At 40.4% G+C, this 18,687-nt stretch overlaps 1 protein-coding gene across 4 annotated transcripts; it reads right to left on the reverse strand.

Moving 5' to 3' along the window:
* Nucleotides 1-8: 8 nt before the first annotated feature.
* LOC113132841 (putative cation exchanger C521.04c) lies at nucleotides 9-14,073 on the reverse strand. Of its 4 annotated transcripts, none has more exons than XM_026311214.2 (20): nucleotides 13,912-14,073; nucleotides 11,621-11,764; nucleotides 11,428-11,534; nucleotides 11,242-11,350; nucleotides 10,799-10,915; nucleotides 10,396-10,457; nucleotides 9,225-9,362; nucleotides 8,899-9,090; nucleotides 8,686-8,785; nucleotides 8,463-8,604; nucleotides 8,121-8,304; nucleotides 7,207-7,306; nucleotides 2,947-3,080; nucleotides 2,827-2,858; nucleotides 2,313-2,422; nucleotides 2,044-2,189; nucleotides 1,865-1,959; nucleotides 1,709-1,787; nucleotides 1,514-1,622; nucleotides 9-987 (listed from the first exon to the last, which is right to left on the reverse strand). In XM_026311214.2, exons 1-20 carry the CDS (start codon nucleotides 13,979-13,981, stop codon nucleotides 914-916), a joined length of 2,244 nt encoding a protein of 747 aa, XP_026166999.1. In that variant the 5' UTR covers nucleotides 13,982-14,073; the 3' UTR covers nucleotides 9-913. The 4 variants fall into 4 exon arrangements, with proteins under 4 accessions (XP_026166999.1, XP_026166998.1, XP_026167001.1 ...); XM_026311213.2 differs by having other exon boundaries at nucleotides 10,799-10,921; XM_026311216.2 differs by lacking the exon at nucleotides 13,912-14,073 and having other exon boundaries at nucleotides 11,242-11,339; nucleotides 11,621-11,760.
* Between the last annotated feature and the right edge of the window lie 4,614 nt (nucleotides 14,074-18,687).

Below are 18,687 nucleotides of genomic sequence, written 5' to 3' on the forward strand. Positions count from 1 at the left end.
CAGATATGTTACATAATATGCATTTGTATTACAAAACTATAAATTTTACAAGGACCATAGTCTAAAGAGAAACTCAGTCATGTTAGCTTCCAAACAATACATTTTACAGTAGTAGGAGTTTGTTTTTGCAATCAAAATCAAAGCATTTACCTGAGCTTACAGTTTTAAGTATTTTGATTTGTTTAATCTAGGAAACCACATAAAAATACATTTAATGTCATGTTAGTTAGCATTTACAATTGTCTATAATGTGGTTCTGTGCAACTTTTAATATATGGCATTTGTCCATCCATCATATTTTCTATACTCTATACCAGGGTCACAGGGATCTGCTGGAGCCTGTCCCAGCTCTCTTTGGGTGAAAGGCAGGGGTACACCCTGGACAGGTCATGGTATTTGTCAGTATTTAAAATTTATATAAAATATTTGTACATCTCTTTTACCATATTATCGTCTGTTATACAGCAGCATCCTGTGACAACCACTCAAGCACAGTGATTCTCAAATAATGAAAACATTAAAGATGTCTGTCTACAAATACATTACTGTGTTTACATTCTACTTATGAAAGCTAAATAGGGGTAGGCAGGGGTACACCCTGGACAGGTCATGGTATTTGTCAGTATTTAAAATTTATATAAAATATTTGTACAAATCTTTTACCATATTATCATCTGTTATACAGCAGCATCCTGTGACAACCACTCAAGCACAGTGATTCTCAAATAATGAAAACATTAAAGATGTCTGTCTACAAATACATTACTGTGTTTACATTCTACTTATGAAAGCTAAATAGGTGACTGAACATGTTACTGAAATAAAGGTCCCCCTACAGGAATTCCACTTGATTGTTTAGTTTTAATCCTGTTGGCACTCAGTGTCCTTCGGACTTAAAATCACAGATGGACATTTAACAGCCTGCTGGAGTTGGAGCGAAGTAATACAGAGCTAGTAGGATAAAGTAGACAACCACCAGAGCAGTACCTGAGAAAAACCAGACAGGAAATAACAATCACTGAAGATGACACTGTGTTAAATAAAAAGACCTACTATTCTACAATAACATACAATTAAACCATCGCACTGGACAGCAGGTTTCTATTCTTAATGAATTCACTAGGTTATTTTAGGCATACTTATACTTTGTGTTTTTCATGCAGCCTTTTCTGAGTGATCCACATAACTTTGTTGAATAAAACTCAAAACACCCTCAGGCATATTGACCGCTATGAAAAGATCTGTAATGACTAAACCAGACTCGTGGACCCAGCTTTGAAGAGTGTCTCAGGCTTTTGCAATCAGTACAATAAACAAAGAAAATTCATATATCCTTATCTAAGCACCGGTGTCTTCAGGCTTTGAAATTCTGTGTTTTGATCATCCAACATGGCTTGTGAATTCACACACTAAAAACTTTTGGTGAACTTCCTCTTTCCTTTACATCCACATGGGAATGAATTATTTGCTTTTAAAAACTGGTCTAATTCCACAGTAACTTCTTCAAACCTACCCTGAAAATAATCAGACTTGCCATCCATGAAGATGTAGTTGACTAGAATCACACCGAAGATGCTGGCCCACAGATGCATATCACTGAATAAAAGCACAAATCCCACATCCTACACAAAGCAGATGGTGTTTGATTTTAGACAATTAAAAAAAACTGTATTTATATATGAATAAATGAAAGACAAAAATCTCTTACGTAGAAGACATTAAATAAAACCAGTATTGGAATCTGTAGCATGCAGACCTGCACAGCGATGCAGCTTCCCACCTCCAAGCTAAAAAATAAAGATGATTTAGAGACAGATATCACTGTTAAACGGTTTAAGAACCTTTTTGAAGACACATGATTTACCTAAGACTGATGTTGTTTTGGAGTGCAAACTGGATCCCATTAACAATCTCTGGGATCTCAGGAACCATAGCGAGGACTGTCACCCCAATGAAGTACTGCAGAAAAATTTTTTTATTAGCACGGCTGGGGCTCACCACAAATTAAAAACAGCCTGAGCATGCTCAGGTGCATATCCTGACCTGAGAGATGTTTGGTTGGTTTAGTATGGGCTGGATGTGCTCAGTGGCAAGATCTGCACAGGCAGACATGAGCACAGTGGCCACGATGAGGATGACCAGGGACCTCCACCGTGACCAGTGGACCACTGCTCCATGGTGGCTAGTCACTGCACACACACAGATCATGGCTAAGCACTAAAACCAATAAACCCTCACTGTTCACTGTAAAGCAGTAATGCAAGGTGCAGTTTTGTGTTAGCTATTAACAGCGACTCGTTAGTGATTCACACCTTGTCCTCCAACATGGATGTTGTAAATGTGGGAGTGTGTCTTCAGTGTGAATATCAGACCAATGATGTAGGCAACTGGCAGGAGGACAGACACTGTGTACACCAGTGGCCTAGAGAACAACAGAAGGGAACAGCTTAGTGATTTCTAGTAGAAACTCAGCTGAACATTTATTTATTTATTTATTTCATCCATTTTATACTTTACTTCAAATCCATTTTTTCTTATTTTTGAAATAAATTTTCAACCATCTGAAGCAGCAGGTCTTGATTTCCATTTCTCTCACTACAGTATGAAAACAACAACAGAGACCTGAAACATGCTTGACTTTCAGGTTTCAGGTCATCCTTGGCAAAGTTTTTTTCCAACATTAAGTTAAGTTGATTAAATGAAAACTACTTGTTGGTTTATTCACATATTCAGAATTTTTAATCCAAGTGCTAAAACATGGAAGGCCCTTTAATTTTTTTATATTACATTACATTACATATATATATGTTAAAAATGATTTCTTACTCAACATGGCTGTGGAACAGTGTACCATTGTTCTGTTGAATAAAAAAGATACACATTATACATAGCACAGTGCATGCAATTAATATATTCTGATTAAACTGTGCTGCTCAGGATGCTGACCAGATCGTAGTGGCAGTTGTAGCAGATAAACGGTCCACTGCTGTTGCTTGTGCTGTTTCCTCCGATGGAGTTGGTGCATGCGTCACACACCAAGTTCCCATAAGCCTTGGAGAACAGCGTGGGGGCAAACACACCTGCCAGACAGAAATAGAGAAATCAAATATAAATTAATTTACAAACTCTTAATGCGTTTTGATCTGTAATTTTCCATTTGATTATTTAATATGACAGAGTTCTGTTAAAATGTGTAATTTATTTTAAACAAGGGTTAAATGTAAAGCCACCAATCAGTCTTAGCCGACCTAAAGCCTGACAATCCAGGGTGGGGACCGGGATGCAGAGACTCAGTCTAAAACGCTTCTCTGCAGTTTCCTTAGAGCCGCCGCCCCCCTCAAACCACATAGAGACTGTGTCTGCCCCTCCAACATATAAATCAAATAAATCAGAAGTTAACAGAAGAGGAGTTATTCATAAAAACTTAATAAAAATTAAGACCACTCCTCTTATTGAACAGAAAAACAGAACTGTCAAATGTGGATTAATAAATATTAGGTCCCTTTCTTCTAAATCTCTGTTAGTAAATGATTTGATAACTGATCACCAAATTGACCTACTTTATCTTACTGAAACCTGGTTACAGCAGGATGAATATGTCAGTCTGAATGAATCAACCCCCCTCAGTCATAAAAATTATCATGTTCCTCGAAGCACAGGTCGAGGTGGAGGAGTAGCTGCAATCTTCCAATCAAACTTATTATTAAACTTTCATCCTCAGAACAGTTATAACTCATTTGAGAGCCTCACTCTTAGTCTCTCACATACAAACTGGAAAACACAAAAACCAGTTCTACTTGTCATTTTGTACCGTCCACCTGTTCCTTACTCAGAGTTTTTAACTGAATTCCCTGACTTCCTGTCTGATCTAGTGCTTAGATCAGATAAAGTCATTATAGTGGGAGATTTTAACATTCATGTAGATGTTGAAAATAACAGCCTCAGCATTGCATTTAAATCTATATTAGATTCAATTGGTTTCATTCAAAACGTTAATAAACCCACCCACTGTTTTAATCACACCCTTGATCTTGTTCTGACCTATGGCATCGAAATTGAACATCTAATAATTTTTCCCCCAAATCCTGTTTTGTCAGATCATTCTTTAATAACTTTTGAATTTAAAATGATGGATCATGCAGCGTCTGGAAGAAAATTCCACTACAGCAGATGTTTATCTGACAACGCTGTTAATAAATTTAAGAAAATGATTCCATCTTTATTTGCATCTATGCCAAGTATAAACATAGTGGAGGGCAGCTGCCTTAATCCTACTCCCTACCAAATTGATCATGTTGTTGATAGCGCTGTAACCTCACTGCGTGAAGCGCTTGATTCTGTAGCCCCTCTGAAAAAGAAGTTAGTGATTCAGAGAAGACTAGCCCCATGGTATAATTTACATGTTCGTACCTTAAAGCAGGCATCACGAAGGCTGGAAAGGAAGTGGCGTTCCACAAACTTAGAGGAAATTTTTCTAGCCTGGAAAAACAGTCTACTAACATATAAAAAAGCTCTCTGTAAAGCCAGAACTGCATACTATTCATCACTAATAGAGGAAAATAAGAACAATCCCAGGTTTCTTTTCAGCACTGTAGCCAGACTGACAAAAAGTCACAGCTCTGTTGAGCCCAGTGTTCCCTTAGCTCTCAGCAGTGATGAATTTATGAGTTTCTTTACAAATAAAATCACAACTATTAGAGATAAAATTCAGCAGATGCTTCCTATACCTGCAATAAATGAATCTTTTACTACAGTAGCTCTTGAATCATCTGTAGGACCTCAGTTATGTTCAGACTGCTTCTCTCCTATAGATCTCTCTGAATTTACATCAGTAGTTGCTTCATCGAAATCATCAACGTGTCTCTTAGACCCCATCCCGACTAGACTGCTTAAAGGCACCCTGCCATTAATGAACTCATCTTTATTGGACTTGGTAAATTTATCTCTAGTATCAGGCTACGTACCACAGGCCTTTAAGACTGCAGTAATCAAACCTTTACTCAAAAAGCCTAGTCTTGATCCAGGAGTCTTGGCTAATTATAGACCAATATCCAACCTGCCATTTATTTCTAAAATCCTAGAAAAAGCTGTTGCTAAGCAGCTATCAGACCACTTACACAGGAATGAACTATTTGAAGATTTCCAATCAGGATTTAGAGCACATCATAGTACAGAAACAGCACTGTTGAAAGTTACCAACGATCTTCTCTTAGCCTCAGATAATGGACTTGTTTCGATACTTGTCCTCCTAGACCTTAGTGCAGCATTCGACACCATTGACCACAACATCTTATTACAGAGACTGGAGCATGTGATTGGTATCAGAGGAACAGCGTTAAAGTGGTTCCAATCCTATTTATCGGACAGATTCCAGTTTGTTCATGTCCATGATGAACCTTCCACACGAACAAAAGTTAGTTATGGAGTTCCACAAGGTTCTGTGCTAGGACCGATTCTGTTCACCCTGTACATGCTTCCTTTAGGATATATCATTAGGAAGCACTCTATTAATTACCACTGCTATGCGGATGACACTCAGTTATATCTATCTATTAAACCTGTTAACACAAACCAGTTAACCAGACTTCAAGCCTGTCTAACTGACATAAAGGCCTGGATGACCAGTAACTTTTTACTTTTAAACTCGGAGAAAACAGAAGTCATTATATTTGGGCCTAAAAATCTCAGAAATAACTTTTCTCAAATTACAGCTACTCTAGATGGCATAGCCCTGGCCTCCAGCACTACTGTAAAAAACCTTGGAGTTATTTTTGACCAGGACATGTCCTTTAACTCACACATAAAACAAATTTCTAGAACTGCATTCTTTCACCTGCGCAACATTTCCAAAATTAGGAACATCCTGTCTCAAAATGATGCAGAAAAACTAGTCCATGCATTTGTTTCCTCAAGGCTAGATTACTGTAACTCATTACTATCTGGATGTCCCAGTATCTCCATAAAAAGCCTCCAATTAATCCAGAATGCCGCAGCCAGAGTCCTGACAGGAACTAGCAAGAGAGATCATATTTCTCCTATATTGGCTTCTCTTCATTGGCTCCCTGTAAAATATAGAATAGAATTTAAAATCCTTCTTCTCACATACAAATCCCTTCATAATCAAGCTCCTTCATACCTTAAAGACCTCATAGTACCATATTATCCCAATAGACCACTTCGCTCTCAGAGTGCAGGCCTACTTGTGGTTCCCAGAGTTCTCAAAAGCAGAATGGGAGGCAGAGCCTTTAGCTATCAAGCTCCTCTCCTGTGGAACCAGCTCTCAGCCTGGGTTCAGGAGGCAGACACTCTCTGTACTTTTAAGGCTAGACTTAAAACCTTCCTCTTTGACAAAGCATATAGTTAGGGTTGGCTTCAGGCAACCCTGAACCATCCCTTAGTTAGTTATGCTGCTATAGGCCTAGACTGCCTGAGGACCATCGGTGCACTGAGCTCCCCTACCCTAACCCCCCCCCCCTCTTCTCTCCCACCTCATGTATATTCCACCATTGAATGTCACTAACCTTGTGCTCTCTCCCTCTCTCTCTCTCTCTCTCTCTCTGTACCTTCTGCAGGTGTCCCTGGTCCTGGAGCTGTTTATCGCTGATGTGCAGTTACTGGCCCCACCAACTTGCAGTGTCTATTTGTTGTTTATTGTTGCTGTTCTTTTCTCTCTGCTCTATCCACTCACCCCAACCGGTCGAGGCAGATGGCCGCCCAAACTGAGCCCGGTTCTGCTGGAGGTTTTTTTTTCTTCCGTTAAAGGGAGTTTTTTCCTCTCCACTGTCGCCAAGTGCTTGCTCATAAGGGATTTGTTGGGTTCTTAGTTTTAGTTTTTGTAAAGTGCCTTGAGATGATTTGTATTGTGATTTGGCGCTATACAAATAAATTGAATTGAATTGAATTGAATTAAAGCGACTGCAGCTGTATCAGCCACCTGCATGTGGAACAAGTGGTACATTCTTCACAACTACTACACTTTTTGTCCTCAACTGCCACTGTAGTTTCCTTTTCATGGAGGTGGTGTGAGCTTGCAGCGTCGAGCATATCAAAGCCACATTCACGCTAGAGAAGAAGATACTGTTTCCTATTGCTCCCTCATAAAGAGTTCTGTACAATAACGTTTGTTAACGTCAAAACTTGTTTGACATGTTTGAAAATGGATGAAATGGCAACTGGATGACAGAGTATCGATTTTTGGATACCTACCTCCTACAGAGATGAAAAGCAATGCAGAGCTCACTCCTGCAGAGCGACTGTTGAATCTTTGTTCGCTGTGTCTCAGCCCTCCGATTATCATGCAGATGCCCTGAGAGAAAGACAAAGCAACAAGCCACATTCATTCTGTACATGCTGCACCAGTGTGTATGTGTGTGAAAATTATATTCGTCACATTTGAGGCTTTGACACTAATTTATTAAACTCCTTATTGGTTCTATTTGTTGAAATGATATTTATAAGTAAGTAAGCTGACATTCATTCATCATCTATACCCCCTTATTCCTAACCAGGGTCCCAGGGATCTGCTGGAGCCTATCCCAGCTCTCTTTGGGTGAAAGGCAGGGGTCCACCCTGGACAGGTCACCAGTCCATCACAGGGCCACATAGAGACAAACAACCTCACACACTCACACTCACTCCTATGGGCAATTTAGAGTCACCAATCAACCTGACATACATGTTTTTGGACTGTGGGAGGAAACCAGAGTACCTGGAGAAAACCCACACAAGCACAGGGAGAACATGCAAACTCCACACACGCACCAAAAACCAAACTGATTCTTCAGTAAAGGCAGTGAAAAGGACTGATAGCTTGTAAACAAATAAACCCAGTACAATGTAGGATTTGAAACATTTCAAAAATCATCTTTGCTAAGGAGGAAAAGCATCACTTAACACATGTGTTAGACCTCGAGTATAAACATAATGTACTTTAGTTAGACACTGAATATGACCAGAACTTTTCCTATACAGGGTACCTTTAATGTAGGTTGCCATGCACGCTGCCAACTTAAAATTGTACAATTTTTAGATTTTCCCACCTTCAGTCTTTACAAGGACTTAAAATTACATCTGGTTGAAATAACAGAAATATAATTTGATGTAAATGCATGTTGGCTCACAGGAATAAAGAGGATGCATCCGAGGAGCGTGCCAGTGAGTGCTGCTTTAACAACCTCCTGCAGACATGGGTTAGCTGCCTTGTGTCCTCTGATCAGGGCTGTGATGTAAAAGGTCAATTCTGTGATAGAACCGAAGGTGGCATTCACCACTGCACCCACAGCAAAGTTACTCTGGGCTGAGATACTGCAGAAGGACACAAATGCAGATATTCTGTGAGAAAACCTGCAGCTCCTTTTACATTTGTCACACAGCAGATGAACCAGGTCACATGAAGCCCAGATGTCTTTATCTCTAAGGTCCCTTTACAGGTGTGTTTTAAAGGTATGAGTAACAGAACTCACCTGGCAATGCCCATACCGATATAATAAGACAGAGGTATGATGGAGCAGATCGCTATGGCAAACTTGACATCAGAGGTGGCGTACTTGTTTTCTTTGTCAATATATCCGATGATAATAGCAACAATCACTAGAGGGAGGAGGTCTGAGGTGGGAGTCAAAGATAGTCTGTCTTCATGTGACACACACATATAACACACACTTCACGTATAATGCAAAAGGATACTGACAGCAAACACATTAATCCCATCAACAGTGTATTTGTAGTAGTACCAGTTTGTTGCTTGGTAGCAGCACAGCAGTGCTCTGGTCTCAGAGTCTTGATGCTACAAGTTAGGTAAAAAAAAGAAAAACAAAGTAACTGTTGCATGATACTCATGAGCTGATTAATCTCTCCACATTTATGTGCTATGGCTGATAAATACAAACTCTCTCTCGCCTTCTGCTGAGAGCAGGTGGAAACAAAAACATCCTCAGGAGGCAAGAGAAGAATGACACACAGTGCCCGTAGGTTCATCTTGGAAACAGGGATGGTGAAGATGAGGATCCAGGATAAGAAACAGACCAGGAAGTGAATGACCACCAGAGGAGGATATCCCAGCAGCAGCCACACATAGGTGGAGAAACGATGCTACAGAACAGGAAACAAACAGAGGCTAATGACATCCTATATTTGATTTACATGAGACAGAAATCAGCTACATGATGGGACCAATGGTGATCATGCATTTTCTATATGTATCCTTCTTTAAGTATGTGAGTTACCCAGTAGGGAGTGTGCAGAGGTTGTACTGGCACCTCTGTGGGTGAAGGCAGCAGAAGTGGTGAGTTATCGCCAAGCCTATCACTGTTGCACTCACAGTCTGGTGCCTGCTCACAACATCTCCTCAATGTATTTCCAATCTGTAGAAACCACAACAAGAGGAAAGGGAAATTAAAAAAACATATATTTCACTGCATACTTTGCTGCCATTCTAATATTCTGTAGCTACAATCCTAACAATCATATGTTGCACATTAAAAAAAGACAGAGGTGAGGTGAAGGTCAGATGCTCACAAAGTTTAGACGCTCTTATTGTGAAATCACCTCCCTTAGAAATGCACTAAGTTGAAGTTTAAAATCTGAAACAAGAACATTAGCTAATCTGAAAAAGGACCTAAAACTGAACCAAGAGAAACACACCAAATGATCTCTGAAGGAGAGAAGGAGGTGTTACCAATCTGCTTATGACACTGACTTCTGCTGCTGACTTTTATAAGAACTCCATGAACTGCAACAGAGCAATAGGAGTCCTGCCATAGCCTGTGGCAGAGTGGCAGCAGGTCAATGAACTGGTAAGTTAATTAAGAAAATTCATCAGAAAACATTTAGACAATGAGTGATTCATTTTTGTCAAGGCTTAGGCAAAAACACCAAACATCTGTGGGTGCAGCTTCCCTGTTATCAGTTGTGGTATATGAAACTAAAATAAAGGGGAGGTTATAATGAGCATTCTTCACTATTATCTGCCTGTTTACTGACAAAACCAGTTTGTAAGAAAATATTCCTGCAGTACAATTTACACATATTATAGTCCCTTTCAGAAACATCTACTAAGGACGCTATACATAGATTACAAACACTGCTGTCATGATTCTGCTTTGACATATACTTTGTTATTTTAAAGAAGAAATGTCTCTCAACAACAAATACCCAATCACTGCTCTGTTTTCCATTATTTAGGAACTGAAAGTGAATGTAGAGGTGTTTGTGTTTCTGTGGGGTTTCTTCTGCAGCTGGTGGACTAAATGGTTTACAGTGTTGCAGAGTTAACGTGTTACTCAGAAAAACAGCACTTCTGCTTTCATGACTCCAAGTCAGTGAGAGTGAGAAAACTGTGCAGCTACCTTATTTCAGTGAGCAGAAAAAGGAAATGGGACAATGGGAGAACAGTACCTCGTGGATGGACTTGCTGAATGGCCACAGGAAGTAGCAGGCCAACTTCCAGCAAAGTTTACCTGAACAGACGGAGACCACAAATGACCAAAGGCAAATCTGATTTGATCATAAATTTTATATATATATATATATATATATATATATATACATACATATATATATACACATATACACACACACATACATGTATATAAATAAAGTACACTGCAATAAACAAATAAGTGGCCTGGAAGCATATAATTAGTACCAATAAGTCCAATTCACAGTAGAGTTGCATTACAAATGAAACTTGGATATGAACTGTTTGTGTACTATACTTTTACCTTGAGCTTACCTAAAAACACACACACAGTATGTCAGTCAAGAACGTAACTGTCAGGTCATGACTGGTCCGACCTACCATATGGTACACCGATGACAGTGATGAACATAAGTATGCCGACCAGGTAATATGCCAGAGAGACCCACCAACCAAAGAGAAGTACATACGTTACATTTCCACACGTGATGAGACGACCTGACCCCGGCAAGACAAACACAGCAATTATAGTGCAAGGCTGATGATTTCAAACCAAAGCTGTTTCTCTGTGTAATTTACATATAAAAAATAATGTGTGTTTATTATGGATTCATTCATAGACACACGGGAAAAGAAACCCCAGCCTGTGTGATTGTCTGACTGCTTGGTTCTTATCCTGTCAGATATTGTTTATCTGTTCTGTCGTGTTCTCAGATGTTCCCTTAACAAATACAAACCTCAACCCTAAAAAAATAAGTTGCAATAAACTGAAAATATCAACCAACAGAAAGCTTGAACACAACAACCGGGACAGTGACCTGTACCTGAGTGTGGTTTAATGACATTCAGCTCAGAGTAGAGTTCCTTCACAACATCCGATCTGTCTTGAAATGAACGCTCTGTCACATGGCTCTTCCATTTTCTAAAACCAAACTAACACACACAGATATTGAGTTTGCTTCCTCCACTGAACTCAAGCTGCTTTCAAATGCCATGAAAAACATTCTTACTCTGTAGTTGTTGACCAGTTTGTTGGCTTCCACTTCATTCTCTGCTCTGATGGTTCTCTTTTGTTGAATATCTTCCCAGCTCTCTTCACAAGCATTACGGCTTGAACCTCAAATGACAAGCAGCAAGATGACAAATAAAACAGCCCAGCACGCCTGTTAAAAAGCAATAAATGAGTCCATATCTGCTACTCACATGTGTGTGGAGACAGGCAACTTGTGATCAGTGCAGCACATGAGGTATGATGTGAAGATGAAGCGCAGGCGCCTGTTGAATCTCCACACAGTCGATCATACATCTGCTCATGTCTGTGATGGTGATCATGCTCCCACAGTGGATCTGCAAAACCAAGCAAGATAACACAACTAAAATAAAATGAAACTGGTCATGACAATTATAGTCTTATTGCAGGGTAGGCCATGATCTAAATACTCCTCAAACTGTAAGTGCATGGGGCAGTACTGTGTTGGAGCTATTGAAGAAACGAGGGGGAAAAAGCCGCTTTGTCATCTGTATCTGCACTGCACTTCTTTCCTTACTCTGCAGAGTCAGAGCAGCTGAGTCAAATTACTGGCACCCTCAGCCAACACGCTCAGAAGTCATTCTGTGCAAGTCCAAGTCTCTAGTCTCTGAGACTGAGTCCAAGTCAAGTCTTAAAGTCCATGCTGCTTAGAGGAGCTGATGCAGCTATATCTAAGGAATTCAAAGCATGTACTGCATTATCATCATTAGCAGAAGTATCAACATTGATTAGTTGTTTAGTAGATAATTAGTTTAAACTATTACAAAGTTAACTTTAACTGGATGCCTTGTGTGGAACCAGTGTATCTGTGATGTTTCATCCACAGTCAAGTCACAGTGGGAACTGATATTCAGCTCATTTCCGTCATGTTAATGTGCAATTAAAAAAAAAAAAAAGTTATAAAATATTCACAAATCCCAAATCTGGAGTTCAAGTTGTTGGTTCTAATCAAACATTTAAACAGAGACTTTCTTTTCTTTGTTCTAGGTTGAGCTCGTGACTGTTAGGAGATACAAACTTGTTGCTATCTCCGGCTGCAGCCCCGAGCCCGCTCAGAACACTTTAATTTATATCTGGAGGTGGTTACATGGGTTCCAGGCACCGTCTCACTTTAAACAACAGGGGAAAGTTGAAACATAGGTTAACTTCAGAGTTCATACAGAGTTCACATCCATACATTTACATGTCTTGGTGATTTGCACAGAAAACCTGGGTTTCCTCAACTATGACATGCCTGGTTACACCCTTTACATAAATCTGTCTGCAAAATGACAATTCTCATAACACAGTTAGCAATTTACAATGCCCTTATTCTAACACAAGTCAATGTCCCCATCCCTGGTATCCAATGTACAGCCCAGAATCCCTGTTTCATCCGTCGTGACACAGCTGCTACAAAGGTTCAGGTAACTTCAAAACAAAAACACGTCACACACACTGATTCCACTTATTACCCTCCTAAACCCATATGTCGGACACTACAGTGACAGGACCATCACATGCACGACACTCACACTGGCATGTGACAAAAATCCCATTTTGGCCTGACCGATCTAATGTCTTCACACATGATTGCTGTTAAGCAAAGGGCAAATCATGACAAGGGTCATTCCTTTATTTCCAGGTTTTCTCTCTTCCAAGATACAGCTTTGATGAATGGCCCAGTGCTGACAAATCTGGCTTCATAATACCAGCGAGGACGATACTGCATGGACTTCCCTCTTTTTATTGGTGAAAATAGACCTCACGCTTTTAGGCAGAGTCTTGTTTTGGTTCCTCTTTCTGTTTTTGCTTGAGATAGTAGAAAGTATAGAAGTTACCATTGAGCAAAGAAAAAGTCTAACAATACAATACACATTTTTTTTTCCTGACAGTGAATCATTTTGTCTGAGAAAAGCTGGGCACTGGTTTAATAAGACTGATCATGAAAGCCAGCCCATTGGTTTGCGGAGCAAATAACATACGTACATATCTGTATTAGACTTGGGAGTATATGAAAGTTTAAAATTAGATGTGTTGCTGAACATGATAAGGAAAGTCTGGACTGGGATCAGAGCAATAATTCAACTAATAAATTAGTGAATGAACTATTTTCCTAAGTGATCATACAAAAATATGAAACATGGCCTGGTTTGACATCTTAAAATCAGCTGTACTGTGTTTATTCCTGCCTGTTCTGGTTTCTATCAATGCACATTTATTATATTTGAGTTCTGAGCTATTTGGTGTACAACGAAGCTGCCTGAAGTCTCTGGGACAGATGGTCTGTATTTCATTATTTTCTGGCATTTTATAGATAAATCGAAAGCATAACCAATAGATTGATCCATAATAAAAATATGCACAGTTATGTCTGGACAGCTACAGAAACAAATCCATGGCAGGTTAAAAATGGAGTATGTATTTGCAGTGTCTGTTATAAATAAAGTTTTTTGAATATCACAGGCTGAAATAAGACTTTCACCTTGTGTCTGTTCCGCCTGCCTCCTCCTTCGGCTGCTCGTGTCCGGGCTGTGCGCGGCCGGTACCGACATATCGCCGGTAAATAGACACTTCTCCGTCAAGTCTCGTGTCACAGTGAACGGCTCATATCATTACCAGGGACCGAACGCCACTGTCACTTCGCTACGCAACGATTCACTAATAATAATATGTCCGCCTGTGATTGTGGGAAATGTAGGCCATCGCGGTTTAGCTCCTTAAAGGGAAAAGCCATCCAAAAAGCACACCGAAGGAGTATTTAGATTCATTACGTATTAGTCAAATTTGAAAAATATGCGATCAAAATAAAAGTAGAGTAGAGTTTAGTAACAAAATATAGGCTAGTATCAAAATTAACTTTACATTGTTTTTGGATTAGTTTTACTTATGTATTAATAAGATAATCAGTTCAGTGGAAATGCTCAAGAAGTAACCTACTGTCTCTTCACCTATAGCCCAGCAAACACAGCTTCCCGCAAAAGCTGGAAATCAGAGCATATTGTTTGAAATTAATCAGTTTTACTCTTAACATAATAGATTCATTGTCATTTTCAGTAACTAACAAAAGACATGAACAAACCAGTAAATAAATAAAATCAAACACTAATAAGTAAAAGAGAGCAACACACAAAATGACAAAAAAGAAAAAACAACAGATTTGATGATACACCACTATTTCTTCTATTTTTGCTTTTTGTTGTAGCTGTGACTTATTATTGATATAGTGGTGCTACAGTTCCAGAGAAAATGCAATGAGTTTTACTATTATATAAGTAACAGATTGTAGTGAAACACCGACAGATGTAGTTGTGTCAAATTAGTGTTGACTGCTCATAGTGGTGACAAATTAAATGGCTTGGTCAAACACAAGTGTGACATGGAATTTTTATTTATCACTTCTCCACCTTTAAAGTTAGAGCTATTGTGTGTTCATGTGTTTTTAAATATATAAATATATAAAATAAGTATTTTTTGTTTGTTTTTTCTTCCAAAAGAAACACGGTTATGAAACTGCAGATTCAGGTAAAGGTATGAAGAAACAAACAGTCTGAATTGGATAATTCAGAAATTTCTAAGCCTTTAAACTTATTATCTTCTTCTTCTCCTTTTGGCTGCTCTCTTCAGGGTTCGCCACAGCGAATCATCTGCCTTCATTTAACCCTATCCTCTGTATCCTCCTCACCCACAACTATCCTCATGTACCACCATCCAAGAACCTCCTCTTTGGTCTTCCTCTAGGCCTCCTTCCTGGCAGCTCTAACCTCAGCATCCTTTTACCAATGTATTCACTGTCCCTCCTCTGAACATGTCCAAACCATCTCAATCTGGCTTCCCTGGCTTTTTCTCCAAAACATCTAACATGAGCTGTCCCTCTGATGTCCTCATTCCTGATCCTATCCATCCTCGTCACTCCCAGAGAGAACCTCACCATCTTCAGCTCTGCTACCTCCAGCTCTGCCTCCTGTCTTTTTCTCAGTGCCACTGTCTCTAAACCAGACAACATTGCTGGTCTCACCACTGTCTTGTCCACCTTTCCTTTCATTCTTGCTGATACTCTTTTGTCACACATCACACCTGACACTTTACTCCACCCGTTCCAACCTGCTTGCACACGTCTCTTCACTTCTTTTCCACACTCTTTGTTGCTCTGGACTGTTGACCCTAGGTCCTTAAAATCCTCCACCTTCTTCACCTCTACTCCCTGTAACCTCACCGTTCTACTTGAGTCCCTCTCATTTACACACATGTACTCTGTTTTACTGCGGCTAACCTTCATTCCTCTCCTTTCCAGAGCAAATCTCCACCTCACTAGATTTTCCTCCACCTGCTCCCTGCTCTCACTACAGATGACAATGTCATCTGCAAACATCATGGTCCATGGAGATTCCTGTCTAACCTCATCTGTCAGCCTGTCCATCACCACAGCAAACAAGAAGGGGCTCAAAGCCGATCCTTGGTGCAGTCCCACCTCCACCCCTGTCACCCCTACAGCACACCTCACCACTGTCTTACAGCTCTCATACATGTCCTGCACCACTCGAACATACTTCTCTGTCACTCCAGACTTCCTCATACAAAACCACAGCTCCTCTCTCGGCACCCTGTCATACGCTTTTTCCAAATCTACAAAGACACAGTGCAGCTCCTTCTGACCTTCTCTGTACTTCTCCATCAGCATTCTCAAAGCAAATATTGCATCTGTGGTACTCTTTGTTGGCATGAAACCATACTGCTGCCCCAAAATGCTCACTTCTGACCTCAGCCTAGCCTCCACTACTCTTTCTCATAACTTCATTATGTGACTCATCAGCTTTATTCCTCTGTAGTTTCCACAACTCTGCACGTCTCCCTTGTTCTTAAAGATGGGCACCAGTACACTTCTCCATTCCTCAGGCATCCTCTCACTCTCCAAGATCTTGTTAAGTAGCCCAGTCAAAAACTCTACTGCCTCCTCTTCTAAACACTTCCATACCTCCACAGGTATGTCAGGACCAACTGCCTTTCCACTCTTCATCCTCTTCAACGCCTTCCTCACTTCATCCTTACTGATCTTTGCTACTTCCTGCTCCAACAGTCACCTCTTCTACTCTGTGCTCTCTAACATTTTCCTCATTCATCAACTCTTCAAAGTATTCCTTCCATCTTTCCATCACATTTGTGGCACCTGTCAACACATTTCCATCCCTGTCCTTGATCACCCTAACCTGCTGCACATCCTTCCCATCTCTGTCTCTCTGCCTCGCCAACCTGTACAAATCCACCTCTCCCTCCTTAGTGTCCAACCTATCATACAAATCCTCATACGCCCTTTGTTTGGCCTTTGACACCTCTACCTTCACCTTACGCTGTATCTCCATGTACTCCTGTCTATTCTCTTCTGTCCTCTCAGTGTCCCACTTCTTCTTAGCTAACCTTTTCCTCTTAACACACTCCTGAAATTCCTCATTCCACCACCAAATATCCTTATCTGCTTTCCTCTTCCCAGATGACACACCAAGTACCCTCCTACCTGTCTCCCTGATCAGTTTAGCTGTAGCTGTCCAGTCATCTGAAAGAACCTCTGACCTCCTAGAGCCTGTTTCAGCTCCTCCCTGAAAGCCACACAACACTCTTCCTTTTTCAACTTCCACCACTTGGTCCTCTGCTCTGCCCTTGTCCTCTTCATCTTCCTCACCACCAGAGTCATCCTCCACACCACCATCCTATGCTGTCTGGCTACACTCTCCCCAACCACTACTTTGCAGTCACTGATCTCTTTCAGATTGTAACGTCTGCACAAGATGTAATCAACTTCTGTGCTCCTGCCTCCACTGTTATATGTCACCCTATGCTTCTCCCTTTTCTGGAAAAATGTGTTCACTACAGCCATTTCCATCCTTTTTGTGAAGTCTACCACCATCTGTCCTTCTGCATTCCTGTCCTGCATATCAAACTTACCCATCACTTCCTCGTCACCTCTGTTTCCCTCACCAACATGTCCGTTGAAGTCTGCCCCAATCACCACTCTCTCACCACTAAGGAAACCCTGAATCACCTCATCCATCTCCCTCCAGAATTTCTCCTTCTCTTCTAACTCACATCCTACCTGTGGGGCATAACCACTGACAACGTTCAACATCACACCTTCAACTTCCAGCTTCAGACTCATCACCCTATCTGACACTCTCTTCACCTCCAGAACATTCCTAGCAAAATCCTCCTTCAGGATAACTCCTACTCCATTCCTCTTTCCATCCACACCATGATAAAACAGCTTGAACGCTGCTCCTAATCTGTAGGCCCTGCTACCTTTCCACCTGGTCTCCTGAACACACAAGATATCCACCTTTCTTCTCTCCATCATATCAACCAACTCTCTAGTTTTCCCTGACAAATTCTCTACATTCAAAGTCCCTACTCTAAGTCCTACACTCCTGCCCCTATGCTTCTCTTTTTGCCTACAAACACGCCTTCCTCCTCTCCTTCTTTGACCAACAGTAGTCCAATTTTCACTGGCACCCTGTAGGTCAACAGCACCAGTAGCGGTCGTTGTTAACCTGGGCCGCAACTAATCTGGTATGGAAGTCATATTTGTTTGATGTTTTGATTTGGCTCTAATTGAATTCAAGAGGGATTGGTTAAATTTTCATATCAATTTAGATAAGGTTTGAATCACAGTGTTTTAAGTCTGGGCCAAACTATGCAAAAAAAGTTGTGTTTACACTGTATTTGTTTAAAACACATCCATTTTCTGCTGCTTTATCTGGGTCATGGGGCAAAGGTCTAAGCAGAGATGCCCTGACTTTCTTCTCCCTAGAAACTTCCAAGTAAGACCTGAAGATGTCTCTGTGAACAGGCCTTTCTAACATAATCTGCAGCATTTAAAGTGATTGCTAAACACCATCGCTTCTACAATTATGGATGATACATTGGGACTGAAAACAGCCTGACTGGTCAGCTAGAGCTGCTTGTAGTTTTTCCCTTAAGTTCCACTGAGCTAAAGTCAGGCTCAGTATTTTATTGTCAATAACTCACCCCAGGTAAAGACCATCATCAGGTTATTACAGCAATTAAACAGAAGTGTAGTTTGGCATAGTTTATCAAAACTGTGCTCCAGATTCTGAGAAAAGGTAGCACATGTACCCTTCTAATGCCTTGACCATCTCAGAGTCATCTAAACCTTTGACTAAGTTCAAGGTAGAATACAAACTGCCAACTAAACCAAATCAAGTCCTGTCCATTGTGCACTAGCAAAATAAACATTTTGGGGGCAAATAAA

The sequence above is a fragment of the Mastacembelus armatus genome, chromosome 6 (assembly GCF_900324485.2).
Source record: "Mastacembelus armatus chromosome 6, fMasArm1.2, whole genome shotgun sequence".
NCBI classification, from domain to species: domain Eukaryota; kingdom Metazoa; phylum Chordata; class Actinopteri; order Synbranchiformes; family Mastacembelidae; genus Mastacembelus; species Mastacembelus armatus.

What these genes read in the sequence shown, in the direction of transcription:
- LOC113132841 (XM_026311213.2), bottom strand. Translation starts at nt 13,981, where the DNA reads ATGTCGGTACCGGCCGCGCACAGCCCGGACACGAGCAGCCGAAGGAGG. An exon ending in AACTGGTCAACAACTACAGA is followed by an intron (nt 11,351 to 11,427) that starts GTAAGAATGTTT and finishes TGTGTGTGTTAG; the next exon opens with TTTGGTTTTAGAAAATGGAA. An exon ending in CAAGTCTGATTATTTTCAGG is followed by an intron (nt 988 to 1,513) that starts GTAGGTTTGAAG and finishes GGTTTTTCTCAG; the next exon opens with GTACTGCTCTGGTGGTTGTC.